The following is a 20,270-nucleotide window of genomic DNA, read 5'->3' on the forward strand; positions in this document are numbered from 1 at the left end:
ATTGTACAATGTCATTCGGACTTTACAAATGAATTGATAAAAAAAATATCATTGCCTTAATTTTCTTACCTAATACATATAGAAAATAAATCTATTACTTTTTCAAGAAAAAATTGTTTTAAAACTATCTCATACCTGCTTCCAATTTTAGCAATTTGTAAAAAAAAAAAATAAAAACATATTTGAATCTTTTTCTATAAAGATTTTCTGGGTTAATTTTTCTTTTGAAATATCCATAGAAATATTTTAATGATTTAATTATATTAGGAAAAACAGGGATAAAAATTATTTTAAATGATGATGTACATTTGAGTAGAAGTTGCTGGATAAGGATGTAAATTGCACGTAGCCAGTCTAATAGAGGACGATGAATTTGAACTATATACATTGATTTGTGTCTGTAACTCTTCAGAGTTTCCAGTACCGCAGGCACTTGAGAATTGCATGTAATGGGAGATAAAATCTTCCCCGACAGGGAGTCTTATTCTTTAAGACTTTAAGGGTTAACATCATTCCCACAGGCTTAACCTCTGCAGCTTTTCTTCCCACTACACACAGAGCTGTAGAACACTGTACACATAATTTTATTTAGCATGGCCCATTGGTATGTATAATATAAAAATAATAGTTCCACTTACCAACTAGTGTAATTAATTATGTTCTAGCGCTTTCAGAAGTTATTTTTCCATCATCAGAAGCATCTGATAAAATTTCCATAAATGTAACAATCAATTGTCAACTTATAAAATAAGTCATATATTTCATACAATAAAAGCTTCTCAATTGTTATGTCTGCAGTATTAAAGCAGTTAGGCCAACATACGAATCAATAATTAGTGTTTGAATAAAATATCGTTTTCAAAATTTGTTTGTTCATTTTTCAGTTTGTTGTTATTTAAGTAGATATGGAATTTTTCTTAGATTTTATAAAAGTCATTTGAGTATGCAAGGATATTAGTAAAATTATTTGGATCATAATCATGGCCTTGTTCCATGATTTGTAGGCAAAATTAGATCATTCTTTGTTTCCTTTAGTTATACAGTCGGTGTGTTCTTTAATTCTAATCGAAAAAGATTGATAGTCATACCAATGTATTCTACAGCATTTAGTGCATTTCAAACTACATACTCCTTGTTTTATCTAAATTGAATTTATTATTATGTTTTAATGTTCTAGAAGGATCTTTGTTATTTATGTAGTTTATTATTTTGTTGTATATGCTGTTTTTAATTCAAATGATTTAAAGATTTAATTGAATCTCCTATTATTTATATTATACTCAATTTTAATGTATTCATCTCTGTTATAATTATTAGCTTTATTGTATCATATATATATATTTTATATTTTATTCTAGTATATAATTTATTTATTAGGTTTTCGTGTATCCATTATTTACAGCAATATATTTAATATAATTCATTGTGTTATTATATCTTAAGTATTTTATCACTCTAATAAATTAATGCATTAAATGTTGCCATTTTATGATTCAAGGTACCAGATGAGAATCATCTGGTACCTTGGTTACAGATGAAATGATTCTCATCTGGTACCTTGGGTTGTCCAATTACTATTGCTGGATATGTGCTTCTGTTTTGTGTTGTTACTCCTGTTGCTGTTATTGAATCTCCTGTTTCTGCTGTTATTATTTCTGCGTTGTTGGTTATTTTCATGTCTTTTTTTTGTTATTCCTGTTCCTCCTGGTATTAATAAAATCCGTATTCTGATTTGTTTGTCATTTGGTCTGTATGTGTAATTGTGATTTAGTTGTTCAAATATTATTTCTTTTTTCATACTGTTTTTTGTTCTATTTCTTCTAATCTTACAATGTCTATTCCTTTTTCAAAAATAGATTGTTTTCTGTCATGTGCCATGTTGGCCCTGTCCATGTCCAATTTTTTATTTCATACGTCACTGGTGTTCTATCAAACGTTCCTATTATTAAATTTTGGCTTGTTTCGAAGTCGTATGTGTTGTAGTTTGTTGATCCTCCCTGTAGTAATCTTTGTCTGCATACTGAATATACTTCTATTTCTATTTCTCCTTTTATCCATGATACTTCATAACTTATATTATTTGGTGCTTTCATTATTTGTATTGTGTAGTTGTTTGCTATACTGTCTTCATTCCATTCTGATGTCCAGAAGTTTGCAAATTGATATAGTATTGGTATTGGGTTTTGTTTTTATGAAAAATCGATGTCTATATAGTGACTGTTTTATTATGTTGTAATATTCTTTTGATCCCTTGTTTCATATATTGTTTTTAGTCATTGGGAATTTATGTCCATATCCATCTTTGGCTCATTTTCCTGATGTTCCTGTTGCTCCACTTTATCTCTCTTGAATCGTTTGTTGCTGGTTGTTGATTCGGCTTCCATTTGTTCAACTTCCATAATTCTTCTCTTTCTTTTTTAATTTTTTGTACTTCTATTATTTCTTCTTGGTATGTTTCTATTAGGTTATCTTCTAATGTGTGCTGTTCATCTTCTTTTATTATACTGCTTAAAATATCTTCTATGAAGTATATATATATATATATATATATTAATGCGATGTGGATTGGATTTATTACTCCTGGTGGTTTTTCTATTGTGTTTGCTTTTATGAATTTGTCTATTGAATATGAATCTTTTCTGTGTTCTATTGTTTTTTTAAATTAAATATTTTTATTCTCTGGTTTATTTGTATTTCGTCATTTCCATCTACGTTTGCTGTTATTTTGTTTTCTGTTATGTATATTGGTAGTCGTTTTATTCCCTCCTTGTCCTTGTGTTTGATATCTGTTTTTATTGTTTTCCCTTCTAGTAGTAATTTCCATGTTGCCACGTTTATTGGTGTTATTATTGGTTCTTCAAAGAGACCTCCTGTTGGTGGTTGGTATAGTGGAATCCACTGTTATCTCTTTTTCTTGGAATTTCTTTCGGCATTGTTGGTCCTAATATGTTGTCTATTATCATGCTTTTTCCTGCATTTGTATGTCCTTCTAATACTAAACCATTTATTTTTTTATATCTTTTACATTTTATTATTTCACATCATGCTAGTAGTTCTGTTACCTCTATTTGATTTTCTTTTGTCATATGTATTATCCATTTTGCTCGGTCTATGTCTTGGTTTTCTAGTGTGTATTCTTCTGTGTATTGTTTGTATACATTTACTAATATTTTTAATAGACTAAATTCTTTTATTGTTTTTATTTTTTCATGTTTATTTTTTTAATATTTTTTGTACGTAACTTTCTACATTTAATCCATATTCTTTTATAAGTTGTTTTTTTGTGCCTTTGTCTATTGTTGTATCCCATTCTGTTACAATTTCTATGTTGTGTTTGTCTATTAGGTATTCTATGCTGTCTATGTATTCTATGTTTCTTATGTATCTATTGTTTCTATTAATTTTTCTAGTTCTTTTGATTGTTTTCTTAGTTGATTGGAAAGTTTAGTACCATATTTAGTCCATGACTGTCCACTGTTGCGGATACAATATAACGAATGATTTAAAATTTTTAATTTTTTGTGTTGTGATACATATTTCTGCCAGTCCTGCGTCGTTAACTTGAAGATATTTACCAATTCTTTCTCTTGCTCTTCCTGCATTACCTCCTTGTTCATCTCAGATGTAGATGATGTGCATGTGGTCTCTATGGTCGAATGTTGCAAAGTTTGGTTGTTGTTTGAACAGCTTGCTACTGGTTGTTGTCCAATTTGGTCTTTGGTTTGATTTGTGTATGATAAATGTGTATCCGCATCTTTTATTTTTGCTAGTTGTTGGTCCATCATTGCTTGGCCCTCCATCTCTTTCATCTGGTTCTGTATTTGATTCTCTTCTTTGTCTTTTATTTTCAGTTTTAATTTTTTCCCTACTATTGCCTTTTATCTTTCTGATGTTCTCTTTACTGTTGGAATAAATATTTTACTCACTAAACTGATGTAGAAAATAACAAGCTTTGGTTTAGTATATAATGCATTGTTTTATTAAAAGGTTTTATTGAGAAATTATTGTTGTCTTCAGGTGCATTTTTTTATTTGACAGATTATAGTCTACTTATATTCTAGTATGCATGATATAGCAACATTTTATTTAAATATGACTGCTTTTCTATTAAAAAATGTAAAGTATAAAAAGTACTTTTACCTGAGTTGATAAAGAATCCAGCAGTTTTAAGACATTTAAATAAAAATACAGCCATATGAGTACGTTGTAAAAAATCTTCTACAGATCTCTGTGACTCATTTCTTTCTAGGTAATAGACACTGCGATAATCATTGTCATCAAAATTGTTTTTTTCCAAATGAACATTTTCCTGTAGTGGAAGTAAACATTTTCATTTAATTACAATAAAAAGGTTGATTTATCTAAATAGTATTTTTTCTCCAGGATAGCTGATAACATACATACAGTGAATCAAAAGTATGGAAACCCCTCAACAACTTTAAAACTGTTTCAGATAGAATACTGTAACTTTCAGGATAAGATATTGATCAAATAGAATTTCAATCCCTTCTTGGGGGTTGTGTATTTTAAATGGTAACACGCTTTGTGTGATGCATTATTTAAAGGTCCCTTTAAAACAAGAAAAATGGTATAAATAAATGAAATAATGTCTGTACCAAAATGGTGGCGGGATAAATTTTGGATTTTGAAAAAAATTACATTGATAATTTAAGGAGCTGTTATCACAAATAAATAAATTTATGAAAACTTGGTTGAATGGATATTATCAAATAAATTTATTTTAAAAAAGAAGATTATTTATTAAGCATAAAATTTGCTTATTTACCTATATTTCATCTCATAATTGTTCAAAACATCCTCCTTCTGTTGTTTGACAGTGTAGTACCAGTTGGTTGTAAAAGGATGATACTGCATTATTCAATGATCCCTAGTGATATTTTATGCTGATTCTCAAATCCTGTTTTGTTAATCATTGATACAAGGGTCATTCAATAAGTCCTTAGAAAAAGGTAGAAAAACAAATTATTTTGTGTAGATTTTTTCTGTTTTTCAACATAATCTCCTTTTAACTCTATGCACTTTTCCAAGTGTTTCTCCAACTTTTTAACCATCCAAAAAGTAGGATTTTGGAAGGTCCTCAAAATAAGCATCTGTTTGGGTGATGATTGCCTTGTTTGATGTTAACCGTTGTCCACTGAGCCATTTTTTTAAGTTTGGAAATTTAAAAAAAAATCACTGGAGGCTAAATCCAGTGAATACAGTAGTTGTTGTAATAATTCAAACTTTTAATTTCATAATTTTGGCCATTGAAACTGCACAGGTTTACACCTGTGGATTGTCTTAATGGAAGAAGATCTTTTTCTTTTTCAAATGAGGACTTTTTCTTGATATCTTCAACAGGTGCAATAACAACGCATAATACTCTCCAGTTATTGTTTGTCCTTTTTACCAGTAATCAGTATAGATGATATCACCTGCATCCCAAAAAAACCATCACCTTGTCGGCTGATTTCACAAACCGCTTTTTTGTTCGCTTTTAAAAACCCACTGTTTTGACATTTTATTTGTCTCTGGAGTGTAGTAGTGTATCCATGTTTCATCCACAGTTATGTATCAACACTGCAACTCATCAGAATTGCAACGGAAAAGCACCAAAACAGCCTCAGTATCGACCACACAATTGTGTTTATTCTCCACTGAGAGCAAGCCCATCATGCTGAAATTTTTTCACACCTAATTTTTTGTGCCTTTTATTAATTAAAAACATTGTACCTTGCGATATGCCTGTGGTCTCAACTATTTTGCGCACTTTAATTTGTTGATCACTCAAAACCATATCATAAATTTAGTTAATCATTTTTGAGGGTGGTCACTTCCACTGGACGTCCCGAATTAGGTTCGTCTTTTGTGGATTTACGGCCACTTTTAAACTCATTTACCCAATTGTAAACAGTTGCAAACACAGGAGCAGATGTGCCATGAACTTCATCCAACTCAGCTTTGATCTCTTTTGGTGTTAAACCGTTTAAATATGAGTGTTTAATTACCACTCAAAACTCACTTTTTTACATTTTTCTAAATAAACAATAGCTTGTTGCTTCAATCGACTATGGCAATGAAACCTCATGATGGATACAGCTGAAACTTTAACTGTACTCTAGCGACAAATGACACTTACTAAAAGTAAATGTTTTATGAGCACCATACTATGAGCGCCATCTCTTGGATTTTCTAAGGACTTATTGGACGACCCTCATAGCTTGGGGCTTATTATGTTAAAACAATACTTTTTAAGTGGCCCCATAGAAAGAAATCTAATCTAAGGTTACATGTCAACTGATCTCATTGACAATTCTATTTGACTCCTTCAGCCAATTAATCTTCCAGGAAAAGATGCATTTAAAATTTCACATACCTGAAGTGAGGTGGAGTGTATCATTTTTTTGAAACCAAATGTTTTGCCAACAACATTTTTTATGTTTTGAATGATACAGTTGAGAAGAAAATCTTCATATTTCACTCCATTTAAATTTCCATCAATAAATATGGGCCCTATCAATCATCCATCAAACAATACCTGCCTGTATATTTACTTTGACTGGATACTATGTATGTGCTTGTCGATACCAGTATGGATTAATATCAGTCCTGTATTGACAATTATGGCAATTAAAAAATTAGGGCTTCATCACTAAAAACTTTGTTGTTTAATAAATTAGAATCTGCACAAACATTGTTCATAATAATTTCACAGAACTCAAATCTTCGATCTTAGTCATCTTCATTAAGTTATTGCACCAGACAAATTTTGAAGAGTTTGAAATTTTCACTTTTTAATCTTTAAATCACTGAACTTTGGTTAATGTTATATTTTCCTGTTGCTGTTCAAGTTGAGGAATGAGGATTCTCAATAAATTCTTGCATAATCTCTATTTATGGCAGATTTAGACCTCTCTGGTTTTCCCCTATTATTAATGTTCCCTGTTTCTTAAAAGTGTTTGATAGTTTTGACACTTACCTTTTGAAAGAATGCTTCGATTATTAAATGTCGCATTGAACAATTCACAAACTTAATTATACAACCTAACTCTGTCACCAAAGCCCCTCATCATTAAAAGTGTGAACCTCTCTTCTTCACTAAGTGACATTTTGATACCAATGTTAGCAGATAGCACAAAAAAATTAATTAAGGAAAAAACAATTACAAAGAAGTTGAACAAGATGTAAATAACAAGAGTGGCTTACAAATGTGGTAAAGGTAGACAAAATCAATTAGCCAGCCGATCACAATAAATTCTCATAAGGAACCGACAGTTTAGTAATGAAACACTTTAAAAGGAATATTATTATTACATAACAATGAAATAAGCTTCATTTTTGCAACAATAGTAAAAGACAATAATTGATCAGCATGATTTGGTGACAATATTTTTATTTATTTACTCATTAAATTAGAAGAAAAACAATTTTCTGTGTTGAAAAATGACAATTTTTTAATATTTTAAAATTCAGTTTAATGTTTTTTTATTTAAATTTACTAAATTTAATAATTTTCAAAATCCAGATTTTACTCCACCACCAGTTTGGGTACAGGCATTGTACCTACTGTTTATTTATACATTTTTCTTGTTTTAAAGAGACCTTTAAAATGATATATCACACAAAGAGTGTTACCGTTTAAAATATTTGAGTTTCCTGGGCCACACCGCAAGAAGGGGCTGAAATATAATTTCTTGTGAAAAGTTAAAGTAATTGGCTGGTACCTTATCCTGAAAGTTACAGTATTTTACGTGGAATGGTTTTAAAGTTGTTGAGGGATTTTCATACATCTGACTCTCTCTGTATAAATATATTTATACAAATATAACAGAGGAAAAGATATTACATGGAATAATTAGACTTACAACCTTCTACAGGTATCCAAAATATAGGAATACACTGAAAGAAAATAAAGTTTTTTTTTGTCATTAGTTGCTTGGCTCATTTGATGCAGCAATTTTTTAATCCTAACATGATCAATTTATTCATCTTAAATCATCATGTGATCTATAATGAATTTAAAATATCCATTTTGACTAGTTTTGGTGTGACACCTGTACGTACATATGTATATATATAGATAACTACATACATATCTCGCATAACTAAAAAATGATTGGCTGTAGGATGTTGAAATTTTGGATTTAGGACTGTTGTAACATCTAATTGTGCACCTCCCATGATTGCAATTGACTGAACTAACAGTATCCAAATTTTTTGGATTTTGAACTTTTTTTTTAATGCAGTAATAAGCCCTCATTGAGAGCTTTTCAACGATATACCTTATGTGGTACTTATTTTCATTGGTTCCAGAGATATAGCCAAATAAAATTGTAATTAATGAAATATTTGGATTAGAGTAAGGAACATCGGTTCGAATCAGATTTCATCTCCTTTTTTTATTAAATTTAAATATATTGATTGTATTAATGAAATAAAATTTTATGTATTTTCATTTTTTTTTAAATGTGTTAATGTAATTTAGACTTACAAGTAGGTCATGTGGTATCCACATCAGATTTGGTGAAACATCTGATTACTCATTGTTTTCATTTTGTTGATGGTTACACCATAATAATTTGAAAATCTGATGTGGACACTACATGACTTCCTTGTATGCCTATTAAATTACATATCCACATTTTTTGCTGCACTTCTTATGGTGATCGCAGGCGTGAAATCGACAGACTTGATTGCATCTGAGAGACAACAGTGTTATGTTGCTAAGAAGTCAGGTGAATTAACTTTGGAGAAAATAAAGAGTAGAACAGCATGGTGTCACCTTGTGGCAAGCCAGACAGACAGAATGTGGGCATTATATGCATGATCTTTCCCTGATGTTGTTGATTTGTGGGACACCTCTTGGGTACACCTGAACAAGTATGTGACACAATTTATTTTTGGGCATGGCGCTTTTCAGGACAGACTTTAAAAATTCAACCTGGTGGACTCTGGTACGTGTCCACAATTCGGATTGTTGGACGATGCTTGTCATGTGATATATGAATATACTAGATATGACTTAATGCACACAGGGACTATCTGTCGGCTTGATATTATCGGGTCGACACTTGATCACTGTGTTAATTGGAAAATCCGGGCCGAATGGTTGAGCGTAGAAAGTTTTATTATGTGTTTGACGAAAGAAAGGACCATGGAAGAGGTGTGATGTTCTGCTTGGACTTTCCTTCTTTGTGTTTATGTTTGGTTTTATTGTTATTTTTTTTTATGGTTTGTTTTTTTGTAAACTTTTCTTTGTAAAATGTTTATGCTTTTGTTTAATTATAGATTTGTTTGTTTTTCGTTAGTTATGTTTTATGTTACTGTGTTATCTTACATTATTTATTTTTATTGTTATGTTTTGTTAGTGTTTTTGTGTTGCATTTTATGATTAGTTGTGTATCAAACTCATTTTTACTTTTCAGGTAGGTAAGGTTCAGTTTCTTCGTTCTTAGAAAGTCATTCATTCTTGTTTGAGACTTAGTTAGATGTGTTTAGTTTTGAGTGTATGTTAGTTACTAGGACACCAATGGGAATGTAGCTCGTGGCATTTGCATCAGTAGCATCCTGGATGAGGCTTGACTGAAAGATGTCATTGCCGAGGTACTGCAGATGACCTCTGGTAAAGCTCATTAGAGCTAGGTACGGAGGGGATAGCATGGTGACCGAAGCCATCTCATAGAGGGAGTCTTCCCCTACAGGGTCAGGATACACTTCACTTAAACTTATTTCATTTGAAAGTGAGATAATTCCAATTCTTTAATAAAGTGGACAGTTAGACAATTGGTGAAATATTCGTTTTTTTTTTTTATTAACATCAAATATTTATACAATCACTAATTCAACAATCTTACATGAAATATTAGGATAGAGAAAAAGTCTCTTTATTACTTCTACTACTAGATCAGTATTATTCGTATCTTCATACGTTATCGATTAAATAAAAGTTAATAATAATTAAACTATTCCATTTAGTGAACTTCTGTATACCGATTACAAATGTTAATTTCAATCTTAGATGTAAATTATTCAGTTTTTATTATTAAATTATTTGGTGAATAATCAAAAATGAAAAAGAAACAATCAAACAGGAAAAAGAAAAATAACATGAAGAAATATATCTCAAAAAAACACAAGAAGAATAAAAAAATTAAGAGAAGATAATAAATATAAAGAAGAAGAAAATGTTGCAAACCAAAAAAAAATAAGTAGAAGAAACAGTTGCAAACAAAGAAAGAATAAAAACAATAAGAGGATCATAAATATAAAGCGGAAGAGAATGTTAAAACCAAAGAAATAATAAAAAGATTAAGAGAAGATGATAAATATAAAGAGGAAGAAAATGTTAAGACCAAGGAAAGAATAAAAAGATTAAGAGACGATGATGAATATAAAGAGAGAGAAAATTTCAAAACTAGAGAACGTGTATACAAATTAAGATGAAGAATTATATCAAACCAACGAGCAATTAAATTATTGGCAATAAAAAACAAATAAATGAAATGATGATCAACTGCAATTTAGGGAGAATATTCTCCGACAATATCAGAGGAGTAATGAACAAGACACAAAAAGACAAGAATTTTTTTGCAATTTAATAAAGATCGAACATGTATGCCTAAGTATATATGTTGTTCTTTTCTATTTTTCAGTCACTCTGTAGTTAACTTTAGAAAATCCAGAAATATACGATTCTAGAGTATAATAATCAGATATTTCACGAAATCTATTACATATACACATATGTAATAATGCTTATTAAATTACATTACACATTTTTAAAAGTACATAAAATTTTATTTCACTAATAACTTCTGAAATTTTTTTTATTGTTATAATTGAATAATTATTTACAGTAAAAATATATTTAACTAAAAAAAAAAAAGTTAAAAAAAAGGATTAAAAAAATCTGATTCCAACCGATGTGCCTTCCCTTGTAAGATACAAATATTTCATTAATTAAAATGTTATTTGGCTATAACTCAGGAACCAATGAAAATAAGTACCACTTATGATATATTGTTGAAAAGCTCTCAATGAGGGCTTATTACTGCAGTTAAGAAAAAGTCCAAAATCCAAAAAAATTGGATACTGTTAGTTCAGTCAATTGCAATCATGGGAGGTGCACAACTAGATGTTACAAAGTCTAAATCTAAAATTTCAACATCCTACGCCTAAACGTTTTTGAGTTATGCTAGATATATACATTCATTGGTATGTACGTACAGACGTCATGCCAAAACTAGTCAAAATGGATTCAGGGATGGTCAAAATGGATATTTCCATTGAAATCTGAGAACAGAAATTTTTCACGTTCACAACTTGCTTTACTTCATACAAGGAAGTAAAAAACTTAGTATTAGACAGATATAGGACATACATTTATTTATTAGAGTATTTATAAGAGTTTATTTATATGAGTAATAAAGGAACTTTTACGCTATCCTAATATCTCAGGTAAGATTGTCTGTCTACTTTATTAAAGAATAGGAGGATTGCGCATCTCACTTTCAAATGAAATAAGTTTAAATGAAGTGCAGCAAAAAATGTGTATATGCAATTTAATAGGCATACAAGGAAATCATGTGGTGTCCACATCAGATTTTTTCATTTTGATCATACTGAATTGTCAAATTCTAACTGCTTGGATCTGTTTAAAAATGCAACTGGATTCTAAAGTTTAAAACTTTATCTGAAAAGGAAACTTTTTTAGATTTATGAAAAAATGTACAAATCTTAAGATTAATTCTTAAACCTTCATCATGGAGTTTTGTGTTCATTTACCAATCTTTTTCTTCTTTTGTGCTTGGGAAAATTACATTATCTTTATTAAAAGCTCAGTATTTCAGTAACTTTTTTCTTTGTATTTTATTTTTTCTAATCAAAAAATTTTAATTCTGTACTTCTGAAAGTCAGAAAATTTCACTAAGTGGATAACAAAATAGGTGAAACATTCTGTTCAGCACCACAGTCGCACAGAGCATCCTTGCCTTCAATAATAAATGCTAACTTCTTAAAATTTGCCATAATTTGACTATACATTACTTCCAGAAAATATTTTGTCTTTTAGTAGAACACTAATCCACTCATTTTATCTCCCCTGTTTTTGATGTAACTGATTGTAATTAGCCCATTGTTTGTATGAAAGAATTTCTTTATTCGACACAAAATATGATGTACTAATTTTTATGTAAATGATGTCATTACTCTATCAGTTTTTGACTCTTTATGCTGCATTTGATTCAGGTGAATTGGAAAGCATTTATCAGTTGTTGCAACAACTGCCATTTAACTTATCATAGCCATTAGTTTTAAGATCAGTGATGATTCTACAAGTTTTAATTATGGTAGAAACAACACATCTCTCATATTTGGATGTAAACAAAATAAACAATGCACATTTAATACTGGGTCCTGCATCTAGCTCAGTGACCCATTAATACTATTCCTTATTGCATTATTTCTGATACTTTGTTTTATTTATATAAGTTCATGTTTCTTAACACATAATTTTTTAAACTGTCATTGCTGAAGTCCGGAGGTGAAAAGACCAAACCTGAGCTTTGCCATAGACAAAGTCTCAACTTTGTTTGAGGGTTCAGACAAAGTTGGTTTTTTTATCTTATTATACAGTTAGGTGTAGTAAAATTTCTTTTAATGTTCTCTGAATACCTTCAAAATCACCACATTAAATAATAAATCCTCTAAGCCTTCAGAATAGGTAAAATAACTTGTTTTCATTGGTTGTTTAATATATGTGTCAATAACACATATATTAAACAGAGTAAAATTTGTCAGTAAGAATGAATTATATAAGGGATTTCACTTGACTGGTTACATGCATATGATGATTGTATACATTGTACTTTTTTCTATTATTATTGCAATGATAATTTAGAGTTTACTGATTTTATCAGACAGCACCAACATATGACCTTGATTTGGCATTAAAATTGAGTGTTAATTTTATCAGTGGTAATTTTTTCTTTTGAAGGTGTTTTTACATGATGTAGAAAAGATTACTGTAATGGGTACATTTTTGTATTCTGGTTTCTTTGGTTCAGTTAAGCAACTATATTTTAATCATTAAAAATTTTCAATTAAGTACTTGCATTTCCAAAATGTTCTTTGAGTGTTTCTTTATCACTTTATGAAAATGCATATTTGTTTTACCCCACCTTATATTTTCTATATTGAGATATATTTGATTTACCTGCTTTAGAGAAGATTTTATCTCTTTAAAATATTCTAAGTTTTTTTGTGTAAACATCCTTAATGCCATATGGCATGTAATTGAAGCACCAGATGCCCATAAAGTCGGTAGTATTGAACATTCAAAAACATGATGAGATGTCATAGCTACATTTTGACACATCTTACTGCAGAATGCCACATTACTGCACTTTGGACATGGATAGGGTGATATTAATCTGAAACATAATAAAATTCATTAACAACATCGAAAAGCTTATTATTGAAATTGAAAATACTTCTTGTACTGCTTTGTGTATGTATGAATAATGTTGTAATGGAAAAGTGTGAAAATGCGGCTTGACATGAGTCTTAAGTCACAAATAACATAACCATTCTAAAGAGTAACAAACAATCCATGCCAGAATTACTATGGAAATTAAGGAGTGAGGTAATTTTTAACTTCCTTCTTCAGCAAGTGAAACATCTAGTGTGCCAAGCCCATTGAAAAGTAAATGTTATACAGTCATTTCTTTGTCACCTTTATTTCATTCATCACAGTGACCGGAATGTGTAATTATAATCATTACTATTGGGAAAAGCAACTCTGATGTGGGATTCAGTACATAATGTGTTTTATAAATGTCAACAACCAAGACCAATGTGAACAAGAAAGACTGGAACATGTAAAGCAACCTCTTAATGTACTTCTAATAAATATTATCTTATGCACAATTCAGAAGGTAACAATGATAGTGATATAATCACTAACTAGTTGAATTGCCTGTGGTTCTTTGGGTGACAGTACTTATTTATTTCCTGTAAGGAACACCATTGATCAAAATTTCAATAATGTTAACAATTTTTTTTTACTTTTATTCGTGTGCCTTGAAATTTTTTATTAATATAAGGGCATTTTAAATCATTAAAAAAGTATTTTTTTAAGAGGGGGAGAGAGACTGTTGAAAATTTTTCTATGAAGCTTGTGACATTTTGTTCATTTTTAAAACCATGAAATTTTCCCTGTAGTACATCTTTAGCAAGTAAATAAAGAAATAATAAAAGTAATCATATTTTTTCTAAAAGAAGGGACAAACTAATCAAGACATTTTTATATTTTTTTAGTAATTTTGATTCAAGTTCTGTTTTTTAAACTGTTGAAATAAGTTAAAATTCATCTTGTGAGTGTAAATTAAAACTGTATAATTTTATGAATATGAAAGAGCTCTCTTTTTTAAATCAAAAAATAATTTCTATAACAGTTTTAATCCTTTCATTTTTGTTCCCAAAAATATTTAATTATAATACAACTAATCTGAACAGATTAAAGATAAGACTTTCTGACAGAACATTCAAAGGTCAAAGGTCTGTTCAAAATTTCAAAAACTTCAATATTGTGAAAATTTTACCGGCTTAAACCATTGATAAGTTAATTTTTTATTTTAAATATATCTTGAACTAGTTGAAATTAGACAGTTAAGATGATTCCAAATACGATTAGATAAGATTTTCCAGCAAGTTTTGTTAAAAAACATTTTTGCCATTCAACTTGTATAATACTCAGATGAACAGACACAAATCAAGATAATTTGTTTAGTTTGCTGTGAAGTACAAAGTATGAAAAGAAGAATATTTTGAACAATATAGAAACAAAATTTCACAAATTCCTTCTTTAAAATGAAATACTACCCAACATTCTTGATTTTGACATATTTTAGCTGTAAGCAGATAAATAGTTCTAAAATTAGTGCTTCAAGGAGTTTTAAAAATATTTAAATTTCAAATAACCAATTTAAGTTATTATTGCCACATAGTAATTACAATTAATGACTTTAATTTATTTATTTTTTTCACTAATAATTGGGCATTAAATTAGCAGCTATCAATTTTTACTATAATTGTGTAAAATATAGATGTAATGTTACACAGAAGTATTTCTTTTGGAAAGCTCTTTAGGATAAAGTATACTTGACTCCTATTTGTATTTGGAAATTCTGAGATATTCCACTCCCACTAAAACCACCTTTCTGTACTTCAGATAGAGTGGAAGGTAAATTCACCAGATTCTACTCATTTTAATTACATAGCACTAAACATGTGTAATGTGTATTACATTACAGATTTTAGTACATAACACTAAAACTCTATGACAATCCTTTCTTCTGCTACATATGTTAGAGGGATTGTATGAACCACTATATATAATGAAATTACAGCTGTAATGATATTAATGTCTATATGAAGGAACTCACTGAATCACTTATCAATTCTTTTCTGTTATCTGAAAGAAAATCCTAGGTTACAGTTCCCAAAAAAAATATATATATATTTTCTATAAAAATTTTATTGATTTTATCTGCTTTAGTTCTTGTCCTGTAAATATGTTTTTTCTAAAGAACAAATTCTAAAACATTCTTTCATTTTAGACAATGGTCATTAACTCATTTGTAGACATACTTTTTATTAAGCTTTTTTGGAGATAGTCCTTATTGCTGTTAGTAATAGGGACTATAGTCACTTGTTTTCAAGCTGTACGAGTTTGAACAAGACTGTGAGTTGTTTACTACAGAGTGACGTTAGTAGAACTCTGAAAATTTTCTGTGATTCACGGCAAGTGAAAATATTCTAAGCAAATGCTGTCTTATAAGAGGGAATCTTTTTTTCTCATACATCTTTCTAACCCTGCCAAATCCTTCCGAACCCTTTGGTATCTATACTGATCCGGTCCCCCAACCCCCTCCTCCATCTCCAAAATTTTTGAACCCATTTTTAGGGTCATACATTTTGCCTAGAACGGTCGTGGTAAATCATATGCAGAGCTTTTGAAAACTGTGAAGCAAACAGTGACCAGAGAAGAGGCAGGCAAGGTCTTCTCAATGAGAAAAGGAGTAAATAACGAACTATGTATTAGGGTGAAGGGCATAGAGAGAAAGCTGAAAATTTCACGACGTTACTACGTAACAAGGCTGCAGACTGGCAGTTTGACACTAGAACCCAGAATGGAAGAACTGTAGTCCAGAAAAAAAATGTTATCGCTGCTGGGACTCTGGCCATGTGTCCGCCGATTGCAAAGGTATAGATAGAACAACAGGGGCCTAGAAGTACAGAATGTACGAACACTAAGGCGTGCGCGATTTGAGAGACAGTAAGATGCACATCCGCAAAATGAAGGTATTGCAACTAAATACCAATCGCAGCTGCAGAGCTCATGACGTATGTTGGGAGGTCGCTGTGAAAACCAAAGTTGACATGGTCGTCATAGCAGAACCGAACACAATGGTCGTCAGCAATCCAGGATGGATACCAGATGCGACTGGGGTGGCATTGATAGGTTTTATTACAATGAGAACCCTAGTCGGGAAATGTGGAGCTGGTCACGGATTTGTGTGGACGGACCTGGGAGATGTAGCGATTTTGCATGTACCACTCTTCGAACGGTGACATTGGAGACTTTGTTGAATTTCTTGAACTAGTTGAGAAAGTACTGAGTTTTACGCCAGTTCATAACTGGCGTATACTGGACGAGGAAACTCTATCGGATCATTTCCTAATAGGTCATGAAATAATGACAACACATTTTAATAAACTAGGAAAAATAGAACCTCCAAAAGAGGGTGTATTAGGTTTGCGGAAACAGTAGAGGAGAGGCTAGCAAATGTCACCGATTCTGAAGAGTTGGTAGAATTCGTTAAAGAGGATTGCGTAAGGGCGAAAGTAACGGTAACGGTCCTGGATAGACGTCACACATACTGGTGGGACTCAGACTTGGAAATCCTAAGGAAAAAAGTATGGTCGGCAAGAAGGAGATTACAAAGAACCAATGGAAGGAACTGTTTAATAAATAGAGATACGGCTAGACATGGTTATGTAGTGGCCAGGGCTGCATATACTGCGGCGATTAAGAAAACAAAAATAAATGCTGGAATGAGCTCTGTAATGACCCTTGGGGAAGTGGTTATAAATTAGTTACCGGGAAACTGGGACAGCGTTTACCAGTGATTGACGATGACAAAGTACGAGAGCAAGTGGCATTGTTATTTTCAGTGAGAGAAGATGCGGCCAGAGAAGAAATAGTAGCAGAAGATGTACAGTTGTTCACAGTGCAGAAAGGCCGGGAAAAGGATGAAGTGAGAAAGAGTCCAGATCCCAATTGTCTACCCGTAGAGATAATTAGAATACTAGTAGAAAAAGTCCCTGTTACTTTACTTGATATTTTTAACGACATGCTGATGGCGATTATATATCCAGGACAAGGAAGACCTCCAGGTTGGTGTTAATAAAGAAACCGGGGCACCAGATGGTTCAGCCTCCTGCAGACCAATAGACTTGATAAATAATTTATATAAATTATTTGAGAGACTGTTAGTGGCGAGACTAAAAGAATATATCGATGAAACAGGAGGATTCAGCTCCAGACAATATGGGTTCCGACCCGGCAGATCAAAACTGCTGATACCGCCAACGAGGTTATGAGACTGGTCAACAACGCTGCAAAGAGTACTGATGCGTTAAAACAACATGAAGTTTCGGACTGTGTACGACGTATGATACAGCGGTATTTACAGGAGAGAGAACTGATTTATATGACGGGTGGTGGTGACTTAAGATTCACAGTCTCTAGCGGGGTGCCTCAGAGGAAGGCACTGGGCCCCATCCTCTGGAACCTCATCTTTGACAAGGTTCTCAACTTGTCATATCCGGAAGAAGTTAGGCCTATAGCGTTTGCTGACGACTTGGCGCTCGTGGTTATGGCGAGAAAAGTAGAGGAAGTGGCGACGGCGGCGAACACCACGCTTACTATGGTGTGTGACTGGATGGATTCAAAAGGGTTACGATTATCATATAATAAGTCATTAATGATACTGATGACGGGTAGACAAAGAGCTATCCTTGTCCGGACGGTAGGGGACCCATCCAGTCGATCAAACATATCAAGTATTTAGGAATGTGACTTGACCACAGGCGGTCTTTTACGTACCATGTGCAGCAGATCAGAACCAAGACGGAACAAATCGTTAAAAACTTAAATGTGTTTATGAAGAATGCATCCGGTCCTAGAGCTTCTGTAAGAAGACTATATGCACACGTAATTAATTTTGTCTTATTATATGAAGTGACTGTGTGGCACAGAGCGTTGGAAGTGGGTAGAAATAGAAGACAACTAGAAAGTGTCCAACAAAGACTGGCCTTACGAATTGCATCTGCGTATTCCTCGGTGTCTACTGAGGCTATCCTGGTAGTCACCGGGGTTTCGTCAATCCAACAGCTGGCCAGAGCCAGACGAAAGACAGCTAGTGTGATGACCAAAAAAGATGCCAACCAAGAAATGTTAAATGAATGACAAGAGAGGTGGAGTGACTCGAGTTAAGATCAATGGACAAGAAGGCTGATAGGCGAGATGAGACCGTAGCTCGAGAGGGGGTTTGGTGAGCTGGGTTTTTGATTCGCACAATTCCTGATCGGCCACGGGACTTTCAGGGCTTACCTCCACGCGAGAAATAGAGCTGACAGCCCTGAATGTGTGTATTGTAATGAACAAGATACTGCGGAACATGTCTTCTTCGAGTGCTGTAGGTGGAGTAACGAGCTTAAGGAATGTGAGGCAGTTACGGGTCAGCTTAGAGTGATAACGTGGTGCAAGTGATGCTAACGGGAGCAGAAAAATGTAACTTCGTTGCTAATTATGTGATCAAGGTGTTGAAGAAAAAAAGAAGAAGCGAGGGGGTGAAAGACAGCATCTCGTGGAGTCACAGTTCATTCGTGTTCGCACGGATGGGCTGTGACACTGAAGCGGAGGTACTCCGGTAACCCCTGAGCTCGCGACGCGAGACACCAGTGCTCCGAGATGAAGAGTTGGCAATATATGTAATGTGTGAGTATAATTCAAGGTGAGTAGTAAGTCTTTTAGTTGTCTAGCTTGTTGATTAAAATGTACATTTAATTAGTGAATTAGAATATAAAATGGTCTGAGAAGTAACCCAGTGAAGTAAAAAGAAGTCATTTGTTGTTGGCGGGGGGAGGGGTTGAGGGACAGCCTTCAGTGGAGTGATCGTCTGCCCATGCTTGCATGGGTGGGCAGCGGTGATGAAGCTGTGGGACTCCTAAGCCTCCCTGCTCTGATACCCCTAGGGTTGTGCTATACTTAAATGCAAAACTGGCCCTGGGTGGAGAGGAACGGTGAAGTAGGAGTTTTATAGTCGGTAAGATGCAGGCACACATAGGCTCTTAACAACATCTAACCAAACCCATGTGAGTCCGATACTCCCCAACTTGTGTGGGGAGTACATAAATGTTATTTCTCTGCAACATCAATACCAAAAAAAAAACCACCAAAGAACACCAGTATCCACAATCTAGTACTGAAATCTGTACTAGGATTTGAATTTTGGAACTTTTGACTTTGAAATCAGCTGTTTTGCGAAGACACGTTCACCACTAGACCAACCTGGTGAGTTATCAAATATAAATCTAGTCACCTTTTACTATACCTTTAACTGAATTCTAACCAGTTCTGCAATATCACAGAATAACTATAACAAGTTGGGGTATACATACCATTATGAAGAACTTTTATTTTTCCCAAAATTTGTATTCACTTTTAGAATTTGAATATAACCATTTCAAGTAGCTATATTAACGTCTAGCTGACTTAACTTCTACCTTGGCCATTGTCACAAAATTTTAATTATATAAAATATTTATTTTAATTCTGCATTTAATTTATTTATAATGATTAAATAATTACTGGAAAAAAAAAACAGTTCACTGTATTATACTGAATCGCTTAATTTAACGCAATTTTAATTTTATCTAATAAAATTAATAGTCATTCCCAAGAATAGGTTTCCATGTCAGGCTTATTAGGAAAAATAAAAGAGTAAATCAGTTTAACAACCATTTTACTCCAGTTATACTAAGCTATTATACTAATTAAACGTACTATTGAATACAGCACAGATCAAGGAGAGGAGATATCTCTTTCTTGTAGGGAAAGAAAAAAGATTTCTCTTCTTAATCTATATTATATGACAAGATCTCAAAATGTAGATGATACTGTGCCCTACAAGTGACAATTTTAT

General features: G+C 32.2%; 1 protein-coding gene across 1 annotated transcript in view; it reads right to left on the minus strand.

Moving 5' to 3' along the window:
* Positions 1-20,270, minus strand: part of LOC142328211 (protein-lysine N-methyltransferase SMYD4-like) — a 32,984-nt gene that overhangs the window by 4,048 nt on the left and 8,666 nt on the right. Inside the window, exons 3-4 of the mRNA XM_075371803.1 lie at positions 13,214-13,430; positions 4,141-4,309 (exon numbers count right to left, since the gene is read on the minus strand). Coding sequence (XP_075227918.1) covers positions 4,141-4,309; positions 13,214-13,375 — 331 coding nt within the window. The 5' untranslated portion in view covers positions 13,376-13,430. The remainder of the gene's footprint in view (positions 1-4,140; positions 4,310-13,213; positions 13,431-20,270) is intronic.

Source organism: Lycorma delicatula, chromosome 7 (assembly GCF_047948215.1).
Source record: "Lycorma delicatula isolate Av1 chromosome 7, ASM4794821v1, whole genome shotgun sequence".
NCBI lineage: Eukaryota > Metazoa > Arthropoda > Insecta > Hemiptera > Fulgoridae > Lycorma > Lycorma delicatula.